The sequence below is a fragment of the Medicago sativa genome, chromosome 6 (genome assembly GCF_051527215.1).
Source record: "Medicago sativa cultivar Bolivia chromosome 6, Bolivia_mono, whole genome shotgun sequence".
NCBI classification, from domain to species: domain Eukaryota; kingdom Viridiplantae; phylum Streptophyta; class Magnoliopsida; order Fabales; family Fabaceae; genus Medicago; species Medicago sativa.
Genome location: NC_140754.1, coordinates 20907421 through 20934460, shown reverse-complemented (window position 1 = coordinate 20934460; position 27040 = coordinate 20907421). Strand labels below are relative to the sequence as shown.

Sequence of the window (27040 nt, the reverse complement as noted above, 5' to 3'; positions counted from 1 at the left end):
GATTGAAATAGGTATTCAGATGTATGTTGTTAAAATATATGAAGATGAGAAAAATAAAACTGTCGAAGCTAACAAGTCTGGAAGCCATTTGTTTTTTATGTAGCAGTTTAGAAAACCCATATGTTCAATTTAGTTTTATATTTGAATATATAAACTAATTTTGATTTGCATGAGTTGCTCTTACTCTATTACCTATTATGTTAACATATGATAATGGAAGGAATTGGAGGGTTGGGTAGTTCAACTGGTTTGAGCTAAGGGTTATGAAGTTGGAGGTCTGATTCAAGGCCTAAGAAGGAGAAAAAATTAACATAGCAGTTAACATTTTCCTTTTAAAAAAAAAAAAAAAAGATGATTGAAGGAATTTGATTTTAACAATTATTGAGGTGAAATATTTTTGACAATAGTTTTTGTAATCATGAATTTAAGTTAAAAAGTGTTTTATACATAATTGACGTAATAGTGCTCGAATAAGTTTATGTGTATATGCAGAACAAATTTAAGTATTTTAGTAAACTAAAAGTATCATTTGTGTGTAACTGTGCAGACTAATCCACTCGAGGAAACTAAGATTCATTTAAGTGGTTGACCTCTGCCGGAAGGTAAAATATCAACTCTTTATAGAGTTTCTAAAGGACCTATGAAAACATGCTTACGGACACTTCTCATACCATCCTATTTTTGTTGTCCCTTTCTCCAGCTACATCCATTAATTGTGTGTTTGATTTTCACTTTGTAAATCAATTTTTATTTTTGAACACATCAAAACAAATTAGTGCCTACATTTTACTAGTAATCTGGACACATTAATTTTGATTTTTGAATGATTATGTGTCTCTTTTCTGTTCTAAAGCTATTTTATATTACATGCCTTTCGGTTTTGCACGCAAACTGTTTGATAAAAGTTCTGACCCAATGTGTAAATATTATATGCTTTACTAAATCAACATGGACTTGGAATTGAACATTGTTTTACTTTCTTTGTAAAAGGTCAAATGGCACCAAGATGGAAAGGAAAAGATGCAAAATCGAAAAAGGAAGCAGAAGCTGAGGCTCTTAAAGAACCCATGTCAAAGATTATATCACAACTTCAGTCTTCTTTAGTTCAATCAGATACTTGTGGATTTCTATCTGATAACTGTGTACACTTAGCATTGCAAACAGAACAACTTGACTTGCTTGATAAAGCGTGCTTTGGTCGACCTGTGAGGATAGTTGACAAGGATATGTATTGGTTTCAATTAACCGTGGAAGAAGCATTCTATCTATGTTATTCCTTGAAATGCCTCAAGATTAATGGCGGTGCTGATACTAGTCCCTCAAATGATGAAGAGTTGTGGCGTTACTTCAAGTCCAAGAAAGATGCATTCCCTTGCTTTTACAAGGCTTATTCTCATCTTAGAATGAAAAATTGGGTTGTGAGGTCAGGGGCTCAGTATGGTGTAGACTTTATTGTTTATCGCCATCATCCGGCTCGGGTGCATTCTGAGTATGGTGTACTTGTTCTATCACATGACAATGATGGTGATCTAAATGGAAGATTGAGAGTATGGTCTGATGTTCATTCTACAACTCGACTTCTTGGAAGTGTTTCAAAAACCTTATTAGTTTTGTACGTTAATAAAAATGGTCATAGTGATGAGTCTCCATTATGTTTGATAAACTATACCATCGAAGAACGTACAATCTCCAGATGGAGTCCAGAACAATGTCGTGAGAAATCCATAGACATGTCATATTCCTAATATTATTCATTTCCTTTTTTCGTAATTTAATTTTTGTTTCCCTTTTTTAGGATCTCTAGAGTCTACACAACAGAAAATATTCAACTCCCCCATACCCAGTGCTTCTTTATTTTTGTTTGCTTTCAGTTTTAACCTTTGTTGAGTGGTTGGTTGATCTTTCAGTTTTAAACAAATTAGTCCCTACAAATGCATCATACAATAGTTCATAAGGCTTGCCTTCATTTTGTGCTCTTTAATGGAAAGGTCATGTGGAGTTATAACTAATTTATAGCATTAGTGACATAATTAAGCAACAATGTGCAAGCAATGTTTCTTATCATACAGGGAAATCAATATGTTTGGAGTGTACATGTGCAACTTCAAACCCCAATGAAATATTGTAGTTGATCAAGGACTAAATTGATGTATTGGAATTAGAATTGTTGTAATGAATATTTGGCTAGAATATTATCATTCACACTTAAATCAGAGAAAGTATGTGTCCCTAAAAAGTTGGGTGGTTCGGAGTTACATTCAACTCGTTCAATGAATGAAATGTCTATGATAAAAGCGGGATGGAAATTATGTCACAAGAGGAATGATCTTTGGGTAATAGTTATTCGAACAAAGTATAAATGTGGTAATTCTATCATGCCCCGTATTGCAAAAGATCAAATTGAATTCTATAAATGCGGTTATTCAAACCAAACTTAAATAAGATCGTTTGTATTAATGATTTTATAAACAATGACAGTGGCTGGAATCGTGAGATGCTACATGTTGTACTGCTCAAGCTCCTAACAATGTTGATGATGTCTTCATGTGGAAACTTAACAATGATGGAGGATACTCTAATTCATCTACGTAAAAGAGCTTAATCAACAATGTCCATGTTATGCGAGAACAAATATTCGAAAGAAATTGGGGACTTAAAGTTCCAGAGCGGTGCTTTATGTGGAAGATCGCGAGCGGTACTCTTGTTACCAACCTTGAGAGGACTCGGCGACATTTATCAAGTAATCAAACTGTCCGATTTGCGGTGACTATCCAGAATCCAAAGTTCATAGGGTCTGCTACAGATCCCATGTTTTTAAATGGCGAGTTCATGGAATGGGCTTCAGTCAAGTATAGCATGGGGTACAAATAAGGTTACTAACTGATCTAAAATGTTTGCAGTAATTCTTGATTGCAATAAATTCATGTTCTAAAATTGTGTGCCTAACATTCATGAGATTGTTGAAGTTATCCACTTTAGGAGCAATGAATTGTCACAAATTACTTATGCAAATGAATCCATTCAACATATGCAGCACATGAATTGCTGTAGCTGCTGTCTTGTTAATTCAGCAGCAGTGGCTGTGGTTTCCCCTCCTAGTTTTTGGGCAGCGTCTGTGGGGTTATCATTCACTCCTCCGTCTGATGTTTTGAGGTTTGTTAGGGTGCTGTTTTTGGTGTTTTAGGAAGGTTGCAGCTGTCTTTTTGGTGCAGGTTCGGCTGTTATGAGTGTTGACGCAGGGGTATGCTTGCGGATTGTCTTTGGTATATGTCTGCGTCATTACTTTTGTAACCGGTTGTTTGTTCCTTTGTGTTGGGGTGGTTTTTTAGGGGTTTTTGTTCGAGCTGGTGTTATGTGGCAACCGATTTCCCCTTGTATTTTTTTCCCACCCAAGCTTATTAGTGCATCTTGCACGGGTTTACATAAGAATTTTTCTATCATGTGCAAACTTGCACATGTTAAAAAGCTCAAAATAATAATTTTGTATTGAAATTTGTGCATTTTCAATCAAATATATAATTTTTTAATTAATAATTGTTATTTTCAATAAATAATTGTTATTTTAGTTTTTTTTGTTGTTGTGGAAATTGTAATTTTGGTTGTTTTAAACATGCAATATTGAAATGCTTAAAGTGTAGGCCGACCGACGATATGTGATGTGAGTGTTCAGAAAAGAGAGAGCGTTCAAAAGATAGTTTTGACCAAATTCCTCTTTCTTCCAATTTTGCAATGCTTCGTGAACCCTAATTTCGCAATGGATTCACCAATTCTTCTCTACGTTGGTTAGTGCATTCTTCTCATTCACCAAAATGGAACCTTAATTTCACATTCAACTTTCGTGCATTCTTCTCACGCTTGGTGAGTCTATATTGTTATGTTAATTTTCTTGTTACTTTGTTTCTATGTTCGGTTATCTTTGTTGTTGTTTACTTTGTTACAATTTGTAGTGATTATCACCCTGTTTGGATAAACACCTTATAGCACAAGCTTTTATCATGCATGATAACCACTTTTGTATAAGCTTACATAAGCTATTTCTATAAGAAAAGATAAAATAATGTTAAAATGTTTTTCTATATTCTATAAGTTGTTTTCCTAAGCTATCTTCGAGAACTTATGAAAATAAGTTGAAAAAAGCTTATGATAAATGTCATAAGTTGTTTTCAAAAGTTCTCCCAAACAGTCTCACAAAACTTATGTCAGCAGATATAATCAAATAAGCCAAGAAAGTGAGAGTAGGATATATAGAGTTTCACTTGTACGTGATAACGGGGAAATAGAGTTGAAGCTATGGTTGTTTGTTACATGGACATGGTCATGTTTCATTTCAGGTTGTCTATCACTTTGTTTCAGCTGATAATTTCATTGTCAATTGGTCGCAAACTTTAGGATTTCTTGTAGTGCATTTTCATGTGGTGCTTGAGCTCTTAAGTATTAAATCCATACTTGCTGTTTTGTATCTGTTCGTTCAATTCACCCTAGGAGACTCCCCATGTATATGCTTCAAATACTGGTGCAATAATTTTTATTATTCAAAGTACTATAGTTTCTAGTTTGACTGCTTGACTTGTAGGATTAACATAATTCATAACCAACTTTCGTTGTCAACTGTCTTGTATGAAAATTTTATGGTATATGGATTCTGATTTTGTTTAAATGGCCAGTTGTTTTTGTGAAATCAAAAAACATAAGTCTTTCCTTAGAGTTTAACAACTACTTCTCTGATGCAATATGTTATGTTTACTTGATTTATCTTATGTACTTACCATGTTTGTGAAGAAGAGCTACATGATTAGTACTGTGAGCTTTCTCTCTGTTGCAAAATTCCCAAATAAGCCAACATATGAACATGTAGGTATGGTCAAGGTTTATCTTATGTGATGTTTCATGATTTTGACCGAAGGATTTATTGATTATGGGCCATAGTTATAAGCTATGGTTGTTTGTCACATGAACATGGCCATGTTTCATTTCAGGTTGTCTCACACTTTTTTTCCCACCGATAATTTCATTGTCAATTGGTCGGAAACTTTAGGATTTCTTGTAGTGCATATTCATGTGGTGCTTGAGCTCGTAAGTATTATATTCACACTTATTGTCTTGTATGTGTTTGTTAAATTCAAAGTACTATAGTTTCTAGTGTGACTTCTTGACTTGTGGGATTAACATAATTCGATGCCAACTTTCATTGTCAACTGTCTTGTATGAAAATTTTATGGTATATGGATTCTGATTTTGTTTTAATGGCTAGTTGTTTCAGTGAAATCAAAAAACATAAGTCTTTCTTTAGAGACAACAACTACTTCTCTGATGCCATCTGTTATGTTCTAGTGATTCTTGTGGCAATAGTGAAACTTGCATATTTAGAAAAAAATACAAGGATGTAAAAGGCATTGTTGTCTTCTAATAAAGTTGTTGTAACATGACATGAGGTAGTGTTTGCAGTTATGTTCTAGTGATCCTTTTGATATCTACTGCACTCCATTAGCCACATCTTATATCATGGATCTGGAAGCATGAAACACACTCAATCTGAAATGCACTCAATCTTTTTTCTAGCTGAATAATGTGATCTATTGGTTTATGTAGACTTTGTTGATTTTCAGTAAGATTTCATGCTGGATACCTTTATTATGCTTCCTGTTGCTTTATTATTTAAATTCAATACGAAATATTGCTTCAAACTTTGAGATAATTTGTTTGATTTCCTTTGCACTTACATCCAATTATTGTCAAATTATAGGAAATATGTCCACTGAAGGGGATGTTCCTTTTCCTAATGAAGTTGTTGAAAGTCCAGCCTCTAGTTTGAAAACAACAAAAAATCCTCTTCTAACTAACCCTCTTGCCGGAGATTCACTTCTTCAAATGACGACGCCACTACCCACTCTTCCCTTCGAGCTCATAACAGAAATTCTATGCAGGCTCCCGGTGAAATCCCTCGTGAAACTCAAGTGCGTCTGCAAACCCTGGAATTCCCTAATTTCAGATTCCAAATTCACCAGGAAACACTTTCGCATGTCAACCATGAACCCAAATCTCATCTTAAAATCCAGGAAATATTCGCCCGAGTTCTCTCACACGATTTATCCTCTCCGCTCAATCTTCACCAACGTGACCACCGATGGCAAACAAATCAAATTCCCTTTTAACAGTTTAGACTTTCACTATAGAATTGGCGGCATGGTTGGCTCTTGCGATGGTATCCTTTGTTTTGTCTATAAGGGCAGTGAAAATAGTTCTATTCAGACTGTTTTATGGAACCCTTCCATTAGAAAATATAATACATTGCCCTCTTTGGAAATTCCACTGAATCATTTTCCCGGGTTTGGATTTGGCTATGACCGTTTCACTGATAGTTACAAAGTTGTTGCTGTTTTCAGGTATAAATGTGATAGTAGTCATGATTACAAAACTCAAGTGAAGGTTCATACCTTGGGTACCAATTCTTGGAGATTGATAGGTGACTTTCCTTATGGAACTTCTGCCTTTCCTCTTCGATCATCGGGAGAATTTGTAAGTGGGAAACTTAATTGGTTGGTATATCCCGATGATTCGGTGACTGTGCGGCCCATTGTTTCTCTTGACTTAGGGACAGAGGACTATCAAGAGATTTTGCAGCCTGATTGTGGAGAAGAAGGGATAGAAATGGTTAATTCGTCAACCTTGGGGGTTTTGAGGGATTGCTTGTGCATCCTTCGTGGACAAGATATTTGGCTTATGAAGGAATATGGAAATAGAGACTCTTGGACTAAATTCGCCACTGTTCCTCACTTGGATTCTTATATCTATCTTAATGATGTACTTTATATTTCTGAGGATCGCCAAGTGCTGCTAAACTGTTTGACTCGGTTCGAATTGAAGTGGTTTGTTTATGATTCCATAAATGGTACTTTGGAGTGTCTGCCAGATATTAAAAAGATCACTGATTTGTGGCTCTCGAAAATCTACGTTGAAAGTTTGATATCACCTTGTTCTTAATGTTAATATGCACATGTTGTGCTATATAATCAACTGCAACTGCATGTCAAACTTCAGTTCATGTTGTGTATGTTTTGTTTTTTCGTTTCAATGGTAACTCAGTGGATCATTGTTAATTACTGGTAGATGGAATGTAGTACATGAAAAATTGTTGTGTTTGTTTCATTTATCTGTTTGTTAGAGTTGTTGGTTCCTTCGTTGTGCATTACATTTTATACGGTCACAATCATGCATTGCGTTAGATGATTAGTGGTTAGTATTAGAAAACCTGTATGTAAGCTTAGATTAAAACACATTTACAAATCCTTGTTCTCCCAGAAAGTAATATGTCAACTGTTTATACAGTTTCTAAAGGACCTATGAAAACATGCTTATGGACACTTCTCATACCATCCTATTTTTGTCGTCCCTTTGTCCAGTTACATCCTTGGATTGTGTATGATTTTCACTTTGTAAATCAATTTTGATTTGAATTTTGAACACATCAAAACAAATTAGTCCCTACATTATACCTCTAATTTGGACACATTGATTTTGATTTTTAAATGTATCTGATCATGTGCAGTTTTGTAAGTACAAATGCATCATACAATAGTTCTATGTATCGCTAAAAATTAAGCAACAATGTGCAAGCAATGTTCCTTATCATATAGGGAAATCAATATGTTTGGTGTGTACATGTGCAACTTCCAACCCAATGAAATATTGTAGTTGATCAAGAACTAACTTCATGTATTGGAATTAGAATTGTTGTAATGAATATTTGACTAGAATATTATCATTCACATACACAGAGAGTTTTATTTTTTGTGTACCTACATTAATTGAAGTAGCACCAAATTCAACTTGTTATACCTTTTTTTTGGCTTATCTGTCCATAAAGTGACGTGAACAAATTGCAAATTTAATTGGTCTCAATAGTTATGAATCCTTGAGGGACAAGCAAATATACAATTCAAGAAAATGTGTCAAAATAATTAACCCTTCAATTTGATTGTAACATTTGGCCATGTTCAATGCTTTATCTTTAGATGGGGAGAAAGATGAACTAGCTTCCAAATTGTGTAGCTATTTTCATCATATATAAGTTTGAGTAATATATAACAAAAGTTTAATTATATATACCATCAATATGTAAATGAATATATATAATATGATTATTTTGTAAAATAAACTGAAATATGTAATGAGAATTTTTCTTTTTTAGAGGAATGAAAAATAAATTTAATTAAACTAGCTAGCAAGTTGGAGTACACTCCTCCTACGTTAGTGATTGACTGCAGCGGTTTGGTACGAGAAACGTGACAAGATGATGTTGTCTTATGGATGCACCTGCTCCCCACGTGCCAACCATGTGATGACGTGTTAGATGTCTTCCAACTAGTCATTGACGTGGATTTCTTGGTATATATTATATATATCACACAAGTGAAATTGTTTTAATTTATGAACAACTTATTTTGAGTTATTGGGTCGCTCACGAGTTATCTCAGACAACTCTATTTAATTCTAACTTTAATATTTTAAATGATAAGCAGCGGATCTTCATGTATTTAAAATATTATAGCTAATGAAATGTAATGATTTTTATTTTGTTTTAAAAAAAAACTTATTTTAAGTTTCGCACACTTCTAAACAATGGGTCTAGAATGTTATGTTATATTTATGCAACTCAATGGTAAAAATATAAGGTATTTTATATTGAGGATGATGAAATATTTTATTATACAACAAAACATTAATGATGATTATATAAATTACTCTTATAATTTTTATGTTATCTACTTTGTCATATGTCAAATTTTATAGTGGAGAGAAAGAAAAAATAAATAAATAAGTTCTTCCTTCTATGAAACTTAGTCACTTATATACCCTTAGTGTAGATGCTGTAACATGTAATTATTCTTGCTCAAAAAAAGTAATTATTCAATAAAAAATATGATTAAACTTATTACTTATTTTTTTGTCGTCTAGTGTTTTCCATGTACAATTGTAAAAACTAATTTTTTTAGGACGGATATAACTACGTTGTTGCATTCTTAGGTTGTTTCAAATCTATCACGTCTGATTAAACAAAAAAATTACTTGAATCCTTTCATCATTTTTTTTTATATATCTCACCTAAGTGTTGTTGAGTAGAGTTATTATTTAATTTGGTCGCATAACACTTAAAACTCTTAATTGATAAATTGATAAAAGAATCTTTTCTTTCATTTCAATTTAGTATAAAGTTAGAGAAAAACAAGTAGATTTTTTTTAGGGAGAAAAACAAGTAGATTTTTTTAAATAAATATATATGTCCTAAATTAAAAGTATAAACTAAAACATCTTATCTTTTCTAGTACATCAAATTTCCACTACTATTTTTTGATGTCATAGCTATGTGAAAATAGATGCCCTACACCAATTATATGGTGCAACAATGATGATAATTATCAACTTTAATGAGATAAGTTTTTCTCTTTAGATCTACAACTGCTACACAATGCTACGTTGTAAGGATTATTCCAAACCCTACATGGATTGCTAAATACACATTTAACTTACCAAATCTTTATAATAATATCAGTTAAAGGACTGAAAGGACGATATTAACTAATGTTTTGTAATTTAGAGTACGATCTTATCAAGTAGCAAAATTGAAGAGCTAATTTAAGTGAAGCTGACAATTTTAAAGAATAAAATACAAATTTTTTGGATGGTCCAAATTTGGATAAAAGTATAGGCAATCTAAGGTTTAGCTACTTGATTAATTCCAGGTGCTTGACTTGGCATGTTTATCCATAATTCATGAAAGAGACTATTCTTTGAAAAATATAATGAATTTTATGTCAATAGTCATTATTGGATAAAAACTTAGTATCTTGATGGAGTTTTAGTGGATGAAGAAAGTACCAAATATGACAACACTTGTTTTTGTATCTATGTCCATGCACATTTAATTCATTCCTTTTAAAGAGCATACAAACCTTTGATGTTAAACCTCAAGCTTTGTTCTATTTTATGATAATTCCACTTTATTTTTTGATGTTGGTATATCAAATGAGTAAGAGTCTTATATTAAATGGAATAATGAGTATTGTATATTCATTATCTAAAAGTTAAAATATGGTATTTTAATTTACATGTGACCTAACATTTGGTAATGGTTTTGATCATTAACATTTAACAATGGTTAATCTATATGTTAACAAGTGCTTGTTCGTTTCCAATGTGGTTGCTCCCAAACTTGAGTTTGCAAAAGTCAAACTTAGTATGATCAGATTTTTGGATGCTTGACTTTTATTTTGAGAATTAATTAGGTTCTAGAATTAATAATGTAATATTGAAAGTTTGAAACAACTCCCTCCATTTCATATTATAAGTACTCAGGAGTTCTTTTCCCACATGCTTCGTATATGTAATATATTTATTTTTATATTCATATTCTTAAAATACCTCTGTATAGTAATGTGTAACTTTAGCTTTTTAAATTTTAAAATAAATTTATAGTATTAAAAAAGATATGTTGGCGAAAAAATAATGACGCATCTAAAAAATTGCATAATGACTTATATTCAAGAAAAACAATTGTAAAACTCTCTTTAGTAATTTTTATGAAAACTCATGTGTTGAGTTTATGCTGAGACAAGCAAACGAGGCTGCTCATATATTAGCAAAGGCGGCTTTGTTGTCAGCTAGTTCTCAATTATTGGTAACAATACCACATTGTATTGAAAACACTTTTATAAATGAAATGCAATGATTTTGTTCTTCTAAAAAAACAATTTTTTTTAAAAAGAAATTATAATTAAAGACGGAAAAAGTATTTTGTAGCTCACTGATGTAAAATCAATCATAACTTCACATAAATCACTTTTACATGAATGAATCTAAACTTAAGTTACTATACATTCAAATCATTTTTATCCTTGTAAAATTCAAGATATATAGTTCAACTCTCTTTGTTGATAACTATAAAATGATCCTAATTGTCACATACTTTCAATTTTTTTTAATTAATAATATAATAATATACAAAAAGTTTTTTTTTGAATATAGTGCTTTTGGTAATTTAACATTTGGTTGCCACGTCAACAGCTCAAAACAGGGGGTCGCCAATATAACCACCAGTTTCCAAATAATCTATGGGAACTACATACAAATACTGCTTTTCCTTTTCCTTTTCCTTTTCCTTTTCAATGAGTTTTTTTTTTTCCTAATGAATTTCATAGTTATCCTTATATCACAAAAATAGTCTGTTCAAAACCCACATAGCACTAACGTCTAACAACAAAAATTTAATTGAAGAAATCAATATTTTTATATGGTATGAATCAGTAACCTACCTCTTAGAAATATTTTTATAATAATTCAAGTAGTAGACAAGTAGTAAATACCACCCTTAAAAAAAGTAGTAGATACCATAAAAAAAAATTATAAGTAATTTAATAAACCATTTACAATTTGAATTAACACTATTAAACAAACTACAAATGAGTTTTTTTCTCAATAAAATAGTAATTTTAATTTTCCTAGCAAATAAATATAAAGTGAATCATTTTCAAATTGTTTTACTTTAATATGCCTTAATAACATGGTTCATAAAAATCATTTAGTAATTTTTGTTGGTATTTAAAAGTAAAATTGTTATATTCAATAACAAATTTATTATTTTCTTCAATTCTTACAATAAAAATCTTAAAACTCACGTTAAAACAGATTGGCAACACATGTTTTCCATTCATGGTTCTAAGACATTTTCACTAAATTAACTCTTTTATTTTTTATTTTTTTTATCTATTTCCACTAAATTAACTCTAATGAGCTTTATTCCCTTTGATTATTTACTAATATATATAGAACTTGTAATGACACTTGCCAATTGTCAAATAGAAAGCACCATTCCATGACAAAAGGCCCATGGTTTTCAACATTTGATATATTTTATCTCTTCCAAATATATCATAATAAGAACTCATCTTTCTCCCAAACTTCTCTAGCATTTCATCTCAAAAATGCTCATTCTCTCTTCATGAATATTACTTTTTATTTTTCACTTTTACAACTCTTACTCAAAATATCAATGATCCTCTTCCATTTTGACACAATCTACTAAATTTATTAAAGATCACAACCACAAAAAAGAGAGAGAGAGAGAGAGAAAAAAACATTTGAAACTTACCCTTTTAAGAAGATTTTGAAAGTTGAAAAGGGCTTATAAATTGAGTGGTGACATAGAAGATTTGGTGTTAACATATGAAGGAAGATATTGGAGGTGTATCTGTGAAAATGGAGGGTGGTTTAGTAGAAAAAAATGAAGAAAGAGTTAGACATGTTGAAAAAGTTGGTTATATGAAAAGGGTCATTGTCAAAAAGAGGAAACCTTATCATAGTAGCAAGGTTAAGAAGCCAATGTCTAATAAAGCACTTCAGAAATTATTTGTCTCATGCAAGGAAACATTTAAGGGACCTGACACTGTCCCTTCACCACAAAATGTTCACAAACTATGTCACATTCTTGGTATGATCAATTTCTTTTGATTTTGTTATAAGTTTGAAATTGAGTGTTTAATTGGATAAGAAAATGTGCAAGTTGATTTGTTGTTAGATTTTGTGTCCAATTATATGTTAGTGTTACAAATTTTTGTGTCATGTCTTTGGAATTGGAGATTAATATCTTCATTTGCATGTTGTGAATGTGAATTTTTTAATGTATAATTTAGTTACAAATTAGAAAGTTATCAATCAATTTGTTATCTTAAGATGAAATGTGAGTGTGTTTGTCCTTTCACATTGTTGGGAAGATGTTGCTTCTATTTTAGCTTTTGCACTTTATCAAGGGTTCATTTCATTTTTTTTACGTCAAGCTGTTTATTTATTTACAATTTGTTTGGTTAATGCATAATTTTTTCTAGTTAAGTTGAGTATTTGACTGATTGATACATTCTTTCTCTAGTTTCCATTTAAAAATTAAAATAACATATGTTTCAAATATGTAACATAAGATAGTCACCTTTTATCTTTATAGTGTATATTTTAGAATTTGAGTAAGGCTTAACTCAATCCTTACAAACGATGTGTAAGAGGATGACTACGCACCTCTTATGAACACATTTTCGAATCATATTTATTTCATCTGATGTGAGACTTCTATACACCCCCTCACGCTTAATGTAGAGCGTGATTTGAGTGGTCCAATGGTGGGTAATCTAACTAACCGTGGACACCTCTAATATCATAAATAATTTCCCCCTATTGGTTGAATAAATATATAAGGTCACACTTCTCTAGAAGTGCATTAATTCTATGCAATTCGATGGCATGTTTTAATATATTAATGTATACAAGATTTTTCCTTTAAATTATTCATCAGACTTTCGGCTGAACTCTGAATTATCATAGTTTCTTTCCTTTAAAGCCCGATGGCTAAAAAACAAACCAAAAGTATTGTTCTTAATTATGTTTTTTTTAATAACTAGATAACATGAAGCCAGAAGATGTTGGACTAAGTAAAGATTTGCAGTTCTTCAAACCTGAAAGCATTTTCAAAGAGAATCCAAGGGTCACATATACAACCATATACAAATGTGATAATTTTTCAGTAAGTCTTGCAATCTCTTATTTTAGTCATTGTTCAACAATGCAATTTGTAGCTAGAATATATATATGTAATTAATTTGAGAGTGTACATTTTTTTTGTACATGCAGCTATGTATTTTTTTCCTACCATCAAAAGGAGTAATTCCTCTTCATAACCACCCAGGAATGACTGTTTTCAGTAAGCTTCTGTTGGGACAAATGCACATTAAGTCTTATGATTGGGTTGATCCTGATGTCTCTCACAATTTGTTGAAGCAACCATCTCAATGTATGTATTCAAATATTTATTCATATCACCAAATTATATTAATCTCAGCTCATGGCATGAGATGTGTTAGTAGTATATATATTAAACAACATTCTTTGTAACACTTGCCCATGGTTTAAAATTACGGTAGCAGTTACGCTGCGAGCCTTTATATTACGGTAAAATGAAGGCAAGTGTGAGCAATGCAACCTCACTTGAGGTTGCAACGTTGTTGCAAAAACCTCTAAAATTGTTATACCGCGGTCGCAACTGCGGTTGTCGACAATTTTGTAGTTGTTTATTTAGACTATCAAATCAAAATTGAACATATCAAATTTTGGCATTGTATTTTAGACTTGATTACGAAAATTTAGAACGTGGACCATCTGATCTTGACTCGAAATTCAGACGAGGTAATTGCATCAAATGTGAGTCCCAAGCAACAAGAAAGTTAGATCCATAAATTAAAACTCATGTCCAACTTTACATTTTAGACTATTACCGAAATTCAGAACGTGGACCGTCCGTCTGATATTGCCTAAAACATTTAGATCCCATGATTGCATCAAATGTGTGATTTCGTAACAACGAGGAATACACATCCTATTTGATGGACCCCACTTTTTATTTAGTGAGACATGCATGAATTTCACCCAATAATAAAGAACATGAACAAAGTGTGTTAATAACATTTCTCGCAACGTCTATTGTTTATAGAAATTTAATCTTGCACACATGCTATTTTTTGCAGTGAGGTTGGCAAAGTTAAAAGCTAATAAAGTGTTCACATCACCATGTGACACTTCAGTATTGTTTCCAAAAACTGGAGGCAACATCCACGAATTCACAGCCATAACTCCATGTGCTGTTCTTGATGTCATTGGACCTCCTTATTCCAAAGATGATGGCAGAGATTGTTCTTACTATAGAGATCACCTTTACACTGCTTTTCCTAGTAAGTAACACTTTATTTTTAGACCGTTATACATATATAGTTTATGGATTTGCAACTTGCAAGATTGATAAAATGTTTAAAGTTCATGAAACATGATAGGGCCCACTAAAAGTGAGTTAAATAATTCTAGCATGGTTGCACAATTGAACATGCTCTTGTCACAAAATTGCATAAATAAAAATTAAATTAAAAATAAACATTTTTGCATAGTATTATTTTTAGGATTAAATATGTTTTTACTTCCTACAAAATCATAAGTTTTTAAGTTTAATCCCGATAAAATTTTAATGGTAACTTCAGTCCTTCATAATATTGTATCGTCCCGATAAAATTTTAATTTCAGTCCTTCATAATAGTGTAGTTTGTAAGAATAGTCGTTATTATTTCAATTCTTTTTTACAAAATATGGATACTTTTAGGGAATAAATTGAAAGCTTATGAAACTACAAACATATTTAACCTTTAATTTTTTTATTGTTTGTCTTACAACTAGTGATTTCAAATATTGCAGATGGAGAAATTGCTGAGTTGAAAGAAGAAAATGAAAGTTATGGATGGTTGGAAGAAATAGAGATGCCAGAAAACTCTCAAATGGATGGGATTGAATATTTGGGTCCTCCAATTATAGAGACTGCCCTATAAGATCAGATTATCAACATGTATTCCATAGCACACACACTTAGGTTTCTTTAATTACTGTGCATATTACAAACATATAAACACATATGATCTCCCTCACCCATTTTACTTTTTGTTTCCATCATTGCATTTGTTGGTTTCTCTTCTCCAATGTTAAAGAGTTTAATAATCAGAATAATAATATGCGCACAGTATACACATGTTTTATACTAATGTCTAATTATATTTCATCATCTTATTACAATATAAATATGTTTCAAGTAATATTAGTGGTATAGTTTGGGAGTGTTGCACTTAAATAGTGCTACACCCTATAAAGCAGAAACATAGACATTATATGTCGACACCGATAATAATTTTAAAAAATAAATTATATAAATGTATTCATATATGTCGGTGTGCTAGACACCGAACACACATCTGGTCAAAGATAATGTTCATTGGCACAAAGTATGATAATTGTGCAAAAACGTTTACAAGTTATACACTAGTTGAGCCTAATTCATAGAGATCAAGTTTACACTCCTCTCCCTTAAGAGAAGCTTGAATCACACTCTTCTCTCCTTTTATGTTAAAATATACATTCTCTCCCTTAAAAGATAAAATTTATACTCTTTTCCCCCTATGAGATGCTTGAATTACAACCCACTTCCTTAATAATTAAATATGCACTACACTTTAATCTATTTTAACATAAATAAATATTTTTATAATATATAATAATTTTGAATCACCATTTACAAAATAAATAAACTCGTTTCTTTATAATTTAAATGTCAATGATAATTAAATTTAAATATTTTGTTATTAATTTTATAATTTAGAGTATAAAATTCGCTTTTAAATAATCATACTTAATCGGCTTTAGCAATTTTTCACATGTTTTAATTATATTTGGGGTTGTTTCATATTTTATAATAGGGTTTAAAACTATATGTTAATGAAATTGTTAATAAAAAATAGCAAAAAATATGTATTCAAAATTTGATTATATTAAAATGGACCCGCAATACTATTATTCTTTGAAGTGTGTTTTATTATTTTTTTGCTAGATTATTTTAAATAAAAAATTTATTGAGGGACTAAAGCGTAGATTTTAATATAAGAGGGGAGGGGAATGTAATTCAAGCTTCTCACAAGGGAGGGGAGTGAAATATTTTCTAATAATTTTTTAATAAGAGGGAGGAAAGTGTATATTTTAACATAAGAGGGAAGGGGAGTGTAATTCAAGCATCTTTGGGGGAGGGTAATTTACTATTTAGGTTATATTTGAAAACTTTTAATCAATACTTAATTAATATGATTTATGAGAGAACAGTATAATGTAATTTAATTCATGTAGTTGATCCCTATTTAGCAGGATAAAACTTTGTTGTTGTTGTATTGAGACACGCCAAGCTTAACATTTTTAAATTAAAGCACTTACACCGTTAATCTTGATGTGCCTCAATAATATATGAAATAATTTTAGATTTACTAAAACTTTTACCAAGAGTATTTATATGAAATAAGTTTTAAATTCAATTGAATTTTTTAAAAAATGTTTTAGATTTTTTTGAATGGTAAAAAATTTATTTGATAAAAATTTTATTTATAAGTATAACACAATAAAGCTATAAAGGAATTTTTTTTTTTTTTTTTCTAATCGGTGTATTAATTGTGGCTGTTGTGCTTGTGAAACTTTAAAATTTTCTAAGGAAAAGAAAAACTGTGGGCTTGAGTGTTTGTGATACTTTAAAATTTTCTATGGTTTGATTCAAAGGTCAAGAATGTAAGTTAAAGTTGTGTAAACTTGACCAAGAATTTGGAAACCTTAATTTCCTGGAGTAATGATCAAATATCCTGTATTTCATGAGATATTTGGGTTGATTAATGTTTACTATTCAAAGATTCTAGAACAGAAAGCATAGAAGAAATGATATATTCATTTTTGTTATGCTCTATATCATAAAAATATCTATTTTCATCATGGTGATCACCTTCATTTCCATTGTTTTTATCAAGATGAGTATATGATTTACTCCTTCCGTCCCATAATAACTGAATCATTTGTAAAAAAAAAAAACCAAAATAACTAAGCCATTTCACTTTTCAATACAATATTAATTATTTTTTTCCCTTTATAACTCTAATTAATACTATTTTCATCACTCACAATTCAATATATTCCACTTTGCATTTATGATAGTGGAGAATGCACCAATACTTAACAAGAGCACTTAAAACCATTTTTCCCTCTATGTCATTTATACATATTTCTTAATATGTGTGAAATGAGCAAATGACTCAGTTAATCTGGGACGGAGGAAATATTGTGTATTATTAGTGTTAGGATAAAAAAAAGGCACAACAATTTTTAATATCATATATTCAAGTTTAGAGTCCAAGCAATTTGTGACCATAAAATTTTGGCCTAATAGATATTAAAACGGTTGACCCCCTAAACATGCTCATATAGTTGTCAATAGTATATGTAAACACTTTAACACTCAAGTCAGATTTAGAACGAAGTGGGTGAAAAATTAAATAGAATGGTGTACCTTTCTTGTAGTGCAGAGGTTCGTTCATAGGTAGAGTTTGAAGAGAAATGAACGATAAAATAGTTGCGGTCGTTGAGGAATTTCTATTATGATCGGCCTCTGATCTTCATCATGTGGTGATCAATTGTTGAGGGGTAACGCTCGACTATCTTTGTGTTGGTTTTTGGATTTCCAAATACTTGTATTTTTTATTTTCACTTTTTTCAATTCACACAACACTAGTCTTGATGTTTAGTCTTTTAACTCCTAATTTTCACACATGTTCCAACAATTGGCAATACACCGTTTGTTGTTATACCCTGGCAGGAGTCTAATATGAATTGGGCCTAAACCCACTTCGAAATAGTAACCAATCGTGAAAGATGATTGCTCAATAGACCCTTGAAGTGCTAAAAAAATTCTCGAAAACAAGCTTTAGGAGTTAAGACCCGATCAACATTTTAAGCTAAAAAAATGCCCCTTGAAAGTTGCGACATGAGGGATGAGCAATTTTGAGGGGTCTATTGAGCAATCATCATCGTAAAACAAGCATCGGGAGGTGATTGCTTAATAGCTCCCTTGAATTACTCAAAAATTTGCAAAGTTAAGCATCGAGAGTTATGACGTTATCAACATTTTAGACTAAAAAAAGGTCATAAAAAACTATGACCCGATGAGATGTGCAATTCTGAGGAATCTATTGAGCAACCATCATCGCAAAACATTTCACAATCTGGGAGAAAAAAGACCGACAATCCTTAAACAAAACAAAAAATCTATAACAAAAAATTAACTTAGTTTATATTCTGATTCTGTAGTCATACTTGTATTAAGCCATGCTTTAGGAGCTACATTTTGGGGACCACCTGAAAAGTAAAGTATTGTTCCCTTTGTATGACTTTATCTAAAAAAGAATATATTAACGATTATATTAAAGAGCAACGGCTTCAACAATTATGATGGTAGGAGGTTATAAAAGTTCCTTGGAAAATTATTCTCTTATGAAAACAAAAGGTAAAAAAGAAAAGAAAAAAAAGCAATGAAAGCAAGTGAGTTGCCACTTCCACCTCATATCATCCATATCTTTTTCTTATTTTATTTATTATCTTAGGATAGCGTTCTAAGTTTTTAAGGATAATTCACTTCTTGATTTTAAGGGTGATTTTATAGACGTTGTCTAATCTGTACAAGCCAAATGATTTTACATCTTACAAGAATGTCTTTTCTGCAATTAGATAAAAAAAAAAATCACATCATATTTCATTAATTTAATGATGAGATTTATTGATCTGATAGCGAAAACTAGTTTATGCATGATGTAAGATTTGTCTAGCCTATGCACCACCGAATTGACTGATTTTATAAGTATGAAACACAATTTAATAATTTAAATTAAACATAATTTTTATAAGTATGAAACAAAATTTGAGGACTTAGAAAAATGGGGCCTAAGGCAATTGAGCTTTGAAAATTGCTCTTTAAACACCTATAATTTGCTCACAAGCACTGAAAACTACCGAAAATACCTCCAACAACCGTTAATTACCATTCATTTAGAGACGGAGTTAATTTCTGTTCGCTTGTGAGTTAACTACCGTTCAGAGGCAACGACACGACAATTAACTCTTATTCCTATGTGAACATTAATTAATTGTCGTTGAAGGTATTTTTGTTAGTTTGAGGTTTCTATGAGCAAACTATAGGTGCTTAAAGAACAATATTCATGAGCATTAAGGCCCCTGCAATCTGTTTGTGTTCATGATTGGTCTAATAGATATTTAACATTTTTTAATAATAAAATGGTCTAATAGATATCTTGGCCTAGAGGGACACATTTTTTAGAATAGAAAGTCATGATATGGTGGATAATTTAGTTTAATTTTATAAAGTTGGAGCCTAAATAAAAATAGGCTAAGAACAAACTAGTCTACTTATGCCATGATTCTTCAACAAATGAAATTTTGGTCCATGATAGACCAACTTGTCATAACTATTTAGATCAAAAATACAGGTGTTATTTTATCATATATCAATGGTGATGAAATTTAGACCATACTAATATCCATCATTCAATTTTCAACACAAAATTAATTATGAGTAATAGCCTAATAGGGTTTCTCATTATACGATTATGAGTAAAATAAGTGTACTCTTTTTGCATATGGTGTCTGTCCTAACAAAAGAAAAGCTCCAAAAGAAGGGGACATGCAAAAAAGTTGAAATAAGATAATAATGCCAATGCCTACCTGTCCATGAAAGTGAAAGCTTAAGTCACAGTGTTATCACTTTTAAAGCCATCTTTAACAAACATCACCTCAAAATTATTAACCAAAAAAAAATAAAAATAATGATTTAATTTGCATACACTAACGATGTAAGACTTTTCTACACACGCATTTAATCAAATTAAGATATATATATGTAGATACCTGTGGAGATATTTTAGAAACTAACTTATAAAAGTGTCACTATAGTGTGATTTGATCGAATGCATGTGTAAAAAAGTTTTACACTGGCAGTGCATAAAAATTAATCAGAACTAATCTGTATGACAATGTAAAACTTTTTTACACATACATTCAATCAAATCAAGTTATGTACATATTTGTGTGGATATTTTAGGAACTAACATATAAAAGTGTTACTGTAGTGTGATTTGATTGGATGCATGTTTAAAGAAGTTTTACACTGTCAGTGCATGAAAATTAATCTCAACATAAAATAATACAAAACATGTTAATGTTTCAGCTTTCAACAAAATCTATTTGGACTCCACATGATGACATGTTAGAGAATTCATATTCATAATGAAAGAATAAAGTGTAGTCATCTTCTCTTTCAAGAATCTTTCTTTTTCTTTTCATTGTTAAGTAATTACTATGGCTTCTTCCCTTTAAGACCTTTGAAAGCAAAAGTGAAGAAAAATGGTTGAAACATGCTTTGTACATTCATTCATTTATTTAGCAGCTAGTCACATTAGTGAAGTGTTGGCTTGTGAACTAGTCCTTTTGTTGTTGTGAGTGAATTTTTGGTCCTTTCATTTGTGTTTTCATTTTCAATCCTGGTCATCAACTTGTCTTGATGTGTGCATAGAAAAAGCTGACACATGAGAAAAATGGTCTATATGAGGAAACTTTGTTGATGATGAGTTTCTGAATATTTTGTGGCTACAAGTTCTTAAGGTATTTGAACTTCTATTGTTTTCTTATGGTTATACTTGTTTGTTTTTCCTTCAAATTTTGAATTCTAATTAAACACTTTTTCACTCATATAAAGCTTTTTTTTTTTTTTTTTTTATGTTGAGTTATATCATATCAAAACCTTTCTTAAGTGATTCTACTTTCTGTAATTTTCTCATGAAAATAATGAAATTCTTTGAACCTTAAAGAGATGTAGCTTTGAATGAACTTAAAATATTAAGTTCATTCACATTATGGATCATGGTTCAAAATTGCGATTGAGGCCATGGTTGCAATTTTGCGACAAACCTTTATATTGCGGCAAAATGTGGTCAATGTGGCTGCAATTTTAGTCGTGGAGACCTCTAAAACCTTTACATTGCGGCCGCAGTTGCAGATTGCAATTTAGAAATATGCTATAGATTTTAATGCATCCATTCATTTCATTCAAATATATTCTTTCGACTTCTTTGTGGATGATTGAATTTTCACTCCTTGAAATTTCAGGACTTATGAAGAAACAAGCTTCAATGTTTGAGAAGACTATGATCTAAAGCTTTCGAAGTTTTAGCAAAATCTCTCTTCAAATATTGTTTCATGCTTTAACATACCAATGGAAAATAAGCTCTATCCAAAAGTGATTCTAGTTTTAGTTACAATTTTCCTTTCGACTTCTCACTCAACTGAACTTCAATCCTCTCACACTCACACTCTTTTGCGAATCAAACGTCTATTAAACTTTCCTTCGGTTTTGAGTTCATGGAATTCCAACACAGATTTTTGCAACACAGATTCAAAAGCTTCTCTTACTGTTGTATGCTATGGAGAAGCCATAACTCAGCTACACATTGTTGGTGAAACAACAAAACCTCAACAACTTCTTCCAAAAAACTTCTCAATAGATTCATTTTTCACAACACTTTTGAGAATTCCAAGTTTAAAGGTTCTCACACTAGTTTCCTTAGGCTTGTGGGGTCCACTTCCTGGAAAAATTGGTAGCTTATCATCTTTGGAAATTGTTAACATGAGTTCAAATTTTCTATATGGTAAAATCCCTCAAGAGCTTCCATTGCTTTCAAATCTTCAAGCACTCATTCTTGATAACAACATGTTTGAAGGACATTTACCTGATTGGTTGGATTCTTTTCCGTCGTTAACCGTTTTGAATTTGAAACAAAATTCATTCAACGGTTCGCTTCCTGATTCGTTGAGTAGCTTAACGAATATGAGAGTTCTTTCGCTTTCTCGTAACCGTTTTACCGGATCGGTACCGGATTTAAGCCGTTTGACTAATCTTCAAGTGTTGGAATTGGATGATAATGATTTTGGACCTAACTTTCCCAGAATCGGTAACAAGTTGGTTACTTGCGTTCTAAGAAACAACAAGTTTAGGTCAAGTTTACCTGATAATATGAGTTCATATTACCAACTCGAGAGATTCGACATCTCAGAAAACGCGTTTGTTGGACCATTTCAGTTAGAATTGTTTTCACTTCCTACAATCACTTATCTCAACATTTCAAGTAACAAATTATCAGGAATGCTTTTTGAGAATCTGTCTTGTAATTCTGTGCTAGAAGCTGTTGATTTGTCTTCAAATCTTTTGACTGGAAAATTACCGAAGTGTTTAGCATCACATTCCAATGATAGGACTCTTCTGTATGGTGGAAATTGTCTAGAGGAAACAAAACAAAATCAACATGAACAAGCCTTTTGTCACACTGAAGCAATAGCTGTTGGAATAGTAGCCGAGAGAAAGAAGCGTAAAGGAGTATCTAAAACAGTTCTTTCTTTGGGGATAGTTGGTGGAATTTTCGGAGGACTTGCACTTTTTGCATTGATTTTTACTATTATGATTAGAAGAGGAAATGGTAAAAGCATGATGATGAATTCTCAAAGAAAGTTAATATCAGAAAATGCAGCTTCTGGATACACTTCTAAGTTAATCTCCGATGCAAGTAAGTAGATTTCTCGCTTTGATAATATTAGTCGTGCGTGCTGCAACTTTTTGGCAATAATTTCTTGCAGAAGAATTAAATTTTATTAAGAATTTTCTTTGTACTCTTTCATGTTAAAGATATATGCTAATGATTTGTTTGCCTTCTCCTTAAGGGTGTGTACCTAAAACAATGAAGTTTGGAACTGTTGGCCTTCCACCGTATAGAGCTTTTTCACTGGAAGAGATTATGGAAGCTACTAATAACTTTGACACCACTTCTTTTATGGGTGAAGGTTCTCAAGGACAGGTATGCCACTTATTTTAAGTTAATGTCAAAATAGACTATCTTAGAATTAGGGATCGGACTCGACTTGTTGGGTAAGACACATAGTTACTGATAAGTGGACAGGTCGGTAAAAGGTAATCTTGTAAATTGGACTGTATAGTATTTCAACACGAGTTGTAATCTGTAAACTCTAAGTTTGAATGAAAGAAAGGTACTTTAGTCACACTGCATCCGGAGACGTAGGAACAATTTCCAAACTCCGTGATCGTATATGTTTTCCTTTGAACCAGGGTTGATGACCTAACACAACTCAACCCTATAAAAATAGTTTGTAAACTCAACACACCTTCGTCATGCTCAGGGGCGGACCCAGACTTTTGATATTGGTGCGGCTAAAATTTCGAAGAAACTATATATATTAAAAAAGCGAAATTATGACACATTAAACACAACAGTAAAATGGCTTAGGCGTGATCATCATTTTACCAATGTGTCACAGGTTCAATTCCCTGCAACCATTTACCGCCGGGGAGTTGAACCAGGACGCGCCGATAGTTAAAGTACCATCTACCACTAGGCCAAGTAAGAATGCATGAAAAACTTACAACATATATTGTATATAATACATTCTTTAAGTCTAGTACCATAGGGTGGGTCCGACCCTGCTCATGCTCAACTAAATATCAAGCGCGTGATCTAGTGGTCCTATAACGGATGGCTCAACTGATCCTGGATAAGATCATACACCGTCTTAGATTTTGAATTGGGCCTAACTCAATTTTCCACAAACTTGTAAGGTGAGGCGTGCCCCTTCTAAATAAAATCTTTCTCAGACCATATATCATCTAATGTGGGACCCTCAACAAATCAGAATGGAACATTTTTCTTTAATCATGAGCTTTTGTGCACATGGCTATGATGAATCAAGTCCATTTGAGATAATATCTTCTTCATTTTCTCATAGCTTTGTTATTTGTAATTGAATGCCTTTGTTGTATGAAAGTACAAGTTGCTGGCAAAGTGCATATAATGAATGTTAGATGAATATGAAAGGGATTGGAAATTAATATACCATCTACCAATGAAGGACCACCAATAGGAACCAAAGATATTTGTGGATGTTATTGGACCATTTCTATATAACAGTGGTACTAACTAACAAACTCAAAGACAGCTGGAGAAGTACAAAATAGGTGTTGCAGAATGTTAAAAATTTAATGTGTATGTATAAGTGAAAATTCTACCACCTATTTGTTTTGAGAAATTCTTTTTTGTTTTCATTTCTTATTGTCACTTTCAATTTAAATGTCACATTGTGTTCGGTCCATAGTGCTTACGTCTCCGACTGCAGAGCAACTGCATTACCTTTCTATTAACTAAATTTAGGGTTTACAGATTACAACTTGTATTTAAATACTACAGTCCAGTTTACTATATTACTCGTGAAACCGTACCCCTTCACTTATCGGTAAACTACGAGTCATATGGACAATCAGGAAAGTAATTTTTTCATGCAGCCGTGATTCAACTACGCTATCATTGACCTAAAGTTCTTATAAAAAATATTGTTACTCAACTTTCATCATTTTTTAACATTTGTTTGATGTATGCATCATTTTTTTTTAAATGTGTCTTTTCTTTTATGCTTCAGATGCACAGAGGTCAACTAAAAGAAGGTTCCCTAGTTGCCATTAGAAGTGTAAAATTGACCAAAAGCTGCAGGACTAGAGATTTCATGCAGCACATAGAACTGATATCAAAATTCAGACATCATCATTTAGTCAGTGTTCTTGGACATTGCTTTGAACATTATTTAGATGATTCAAATGTTAGAAGAATCTTTATTGTCTTTGAGTATGTACCAAATGGCTCACTCAAGACATGGATCTCAGGTAATTCATTACAATAAATGTCTCGTCTTTTTGAGCTTATCTACTCGCATAAGCCCTTGAAAGTCTATTTGAGAGAATTTATAAAAATAAGTTCTGAGAATCCCTTATGAAAACTGATTATAAGTTATACCTTATATGACAAGTGATTTTGCTATAAGCGCTTGATTAAGCTGTTTATCCAAACAAGTAGTAAATTTATATCTTAGTTAGGACTCTTCAATACTTAATATCATTAAGCTTCTGATGAATCAAACATTTCACATACCTTGAATTTTGTAATGAAAGATTGAAACAATAATGCATTTTCTGATATTTCTATATGATCATGTTATGTGACAGATAGGCATTATAGAAAGTCTCTTACTTGGACTCAACGCATAGAAGCTGCGATTGGAGTTGCAAAGGGAATCCAATTTCTGCATACAGAGATTGTTCCTGGTGTATATTCAAATAATATCAAAATTACTGATGTTTTATTGGACCAGAACTTTGTTGCGAAAATCAGTAGTTATAACATGCCTTTGTTATCCAACATGGGAAAGGTATTAAGAAAATAATTATGAATTATTATTATACTTTTATGCAGCCAGCCATCAATGTAGTCAATCATCTTGATCGTTGATAACGATCACATGATTGAAAATTTGAGTTTTTAATGTAGATCGGCTGACTGCATCAATTATTGACTGCAATGAATCCGAGTCCATAAGAAGTTCGTTTTTTCAACGATAAGTTTAGTCTATTATTTCTCTATATGTTTATCATTGCAGGTTGGTCAAGGAAATCCTTCAAGTATATTCAAAAGTCCTAGCTTAAAACAAAGGTATGTGATAGCATTTTAATCAAGTTTATGCAAAAGAGGACTCAGCATGATGTAGTTTTATATATTTTATGTCGAATATACTTATTACTGAAGTTAATATTGTGTTGTTTTTGCAGTGTAAAAAGTGAAGACAAGTCTGATATATATGACTTTGGAGTGATCCTAATGGAACTCATTCTAGGAAGGACGATAAAGTCGAGAAATGTGGACACTTTGAAGGATCTGGTAATAGAAAGTGTTCTTTGATTAGAGTGAACTTTGTTATAATCTAGACTATTTCAATATAAATCAGTTGTTAATTTATGACTTCGCTTTCGTAAATGTGATCATCATGCAGTTGCAATCAAGCATAACAGAAGATGATGAAGCTAGGAGGAGCATTATAGATCCATCGATTCGTAACGCGTGTTTGGATCAATCATTGAAGACAATGATGGAAATTTGTGTGAGATGTTTAGTTAAAGAGGTAGAAGAAAGGCCTTCTATAGAAGATGTTTTGTGGAATTTGCAGTTTGCTTCTCAAGTCCAAGATGCATGGAGAGGAGACTCTCTTAGTAGTGACAGCTCTCCCATCTCGCCTTTACCATGTAGACGAACAAACTTTCATTAGTATCGGTCTCGCAGTTGGAATTGCTGTAGCACTCTTTCAAGTCCAATGCTACTGAGACACGTGTATGTTTGGATTGACGGTAAATGTGGCGAAATCATGGTGATAATGTGATTTTGTTGTTACTTCAAACTATAGTTTTTACCATAATCATGGTAAAAAACTACGATTTTGCCAAATTTACCGTCGATCCAAACATACACGAAACTAAACCGAGTTTGAAAGGATTAGAAAGAGTTATATGCTAGTTTTCTAAATATGCACATAGATGTTTTCAATTTAATTGTGTTGATGATATAGGTTTTACTATATGCTTAAGATATTAATGTTAAGAGAATGTAAGTTTTGTAGTTCACAATATCAAAATAGTATGTAAGCTCATGTTGTAACA

The 27040-nt window shown here is 31.7% G+C and overlaps 4 protein-coding genes across 14 annotated transcripts; all 4 read left to right on the top strand.

The window, feature by feature from the left end:
* The first annotated feature begins 133 nt into the window (after nucleotides 1–133).
* Nucleotides 134–1770, top strand: LOC146913607 (tRNA-splicing endonuclease subunit Sen2-1-like). Its single transcript, XM_085716809.1, has 2 exons — nucleotides 134–602; nucleotides 991–1770. The coding sequence occupies exon 2, from the start codon at nucleotides 996–998 to the stop codon at nucleotides 1743–1745; it is 750 nt and encodes a 249-aa protein (XP_085572935.1). The 5' UTR covers nucleotides 134–602; nucleotides 991–995; the 3' UTR covers nucleotides 1746–1770.
* A 1825-nt stretch (nucleotides 1771–3595) lies between these two features.
* On the top strand, nucleotides 3596–7146 carry LOC146913606 (F-box/kelch-repeat protein At3g23880-like). Of its 11 annotated transcripts, none has more exons than XM_085716804.1 (4): nucleotides 3636–3858; nucleotides 4783–4851; nucleotides 4977–5073; nucleotides 5744–7146. In XM_085716804.1, the coding sequence occupies exon 4, from the start codon at nucleotides 5749–5751 to the stop codon at nucleotides 6979–6981; it is 1233 nt and encodes a 410-aa protein (XP_085572930.1). In that variant the 5' UTR covers nucleotides 3636–3858; nucleotides 4783–4851; nucleotides 4977–5073; nucleotides 5744–5748; the 3' UTR covers nucleotides 6982–7146. The 11 variants fall into 11 exon arrangements, 10 of the variants coding, with proteins under 10 accessions (XP_085572933.1, XP_085572924.1, XP_085572925.1 ...); XM_085716801.1 differs by having other exon boundaries at nucleotides 4783–4855; XM_085716803.1 differs by having other exon boundaries at nucleotides 4780–4851.
* Nucleotides 7147–11961: 4815 nt separating this feature from the next.
* LOC146913605 (plant cysteine oxidase 2-like) lies at nucleotides 11962–15611 on the top strand. The gene is made up of 5 exons (XM_085716779.1): nucleotides 11962–12484; nucleotides 13443–13564; nucleotides 13672–13831; nucleotides 14562–14765; nucleotides 15277–15611. The coding sequence occupies exons 1-5, from the start codon at nucleotides 12220–12222 to the stop codon at nucleotides 15405–15407; spliced, it is 882 nt and encodes a 293-aa protein (XP_085572905.1). The 5' UTR covers nucleotides 11962–12219; the 3' UTR covers nucleotides 15408–15611.
* Nucleotides 15612–20912: 5301 nt separating this feature from the next.
* On the top strand, nucleotides 20913–27040 carry LOC146913604 (putative inactive leucine-rich repeat receptor-like protein kinase At3g03770). Its single transcript, XM_085716797.1, has 8 exons — nucleotides 20913–21105; nucleotides 21610–23060; nucleotides 23215–23348; nucleotides 24979–25219; nucleotides 25559–25761; nucleotides 25990–26042; nucleotides 26159–26267; nucleotides 26380–27040. The coding sequence occupies exons 2-8, from the start codon at nucleotides 21716–21718 to the stop codon at nucleotides 26650–26652; spliced, it is 2358 nt and encodes a 785-aa protein (XP_085572923.1). The 5' UTR covers nucleotides 20913–21105; nucleotides 21610–21715; the 3' UTR covers nucleotides 26653–27040.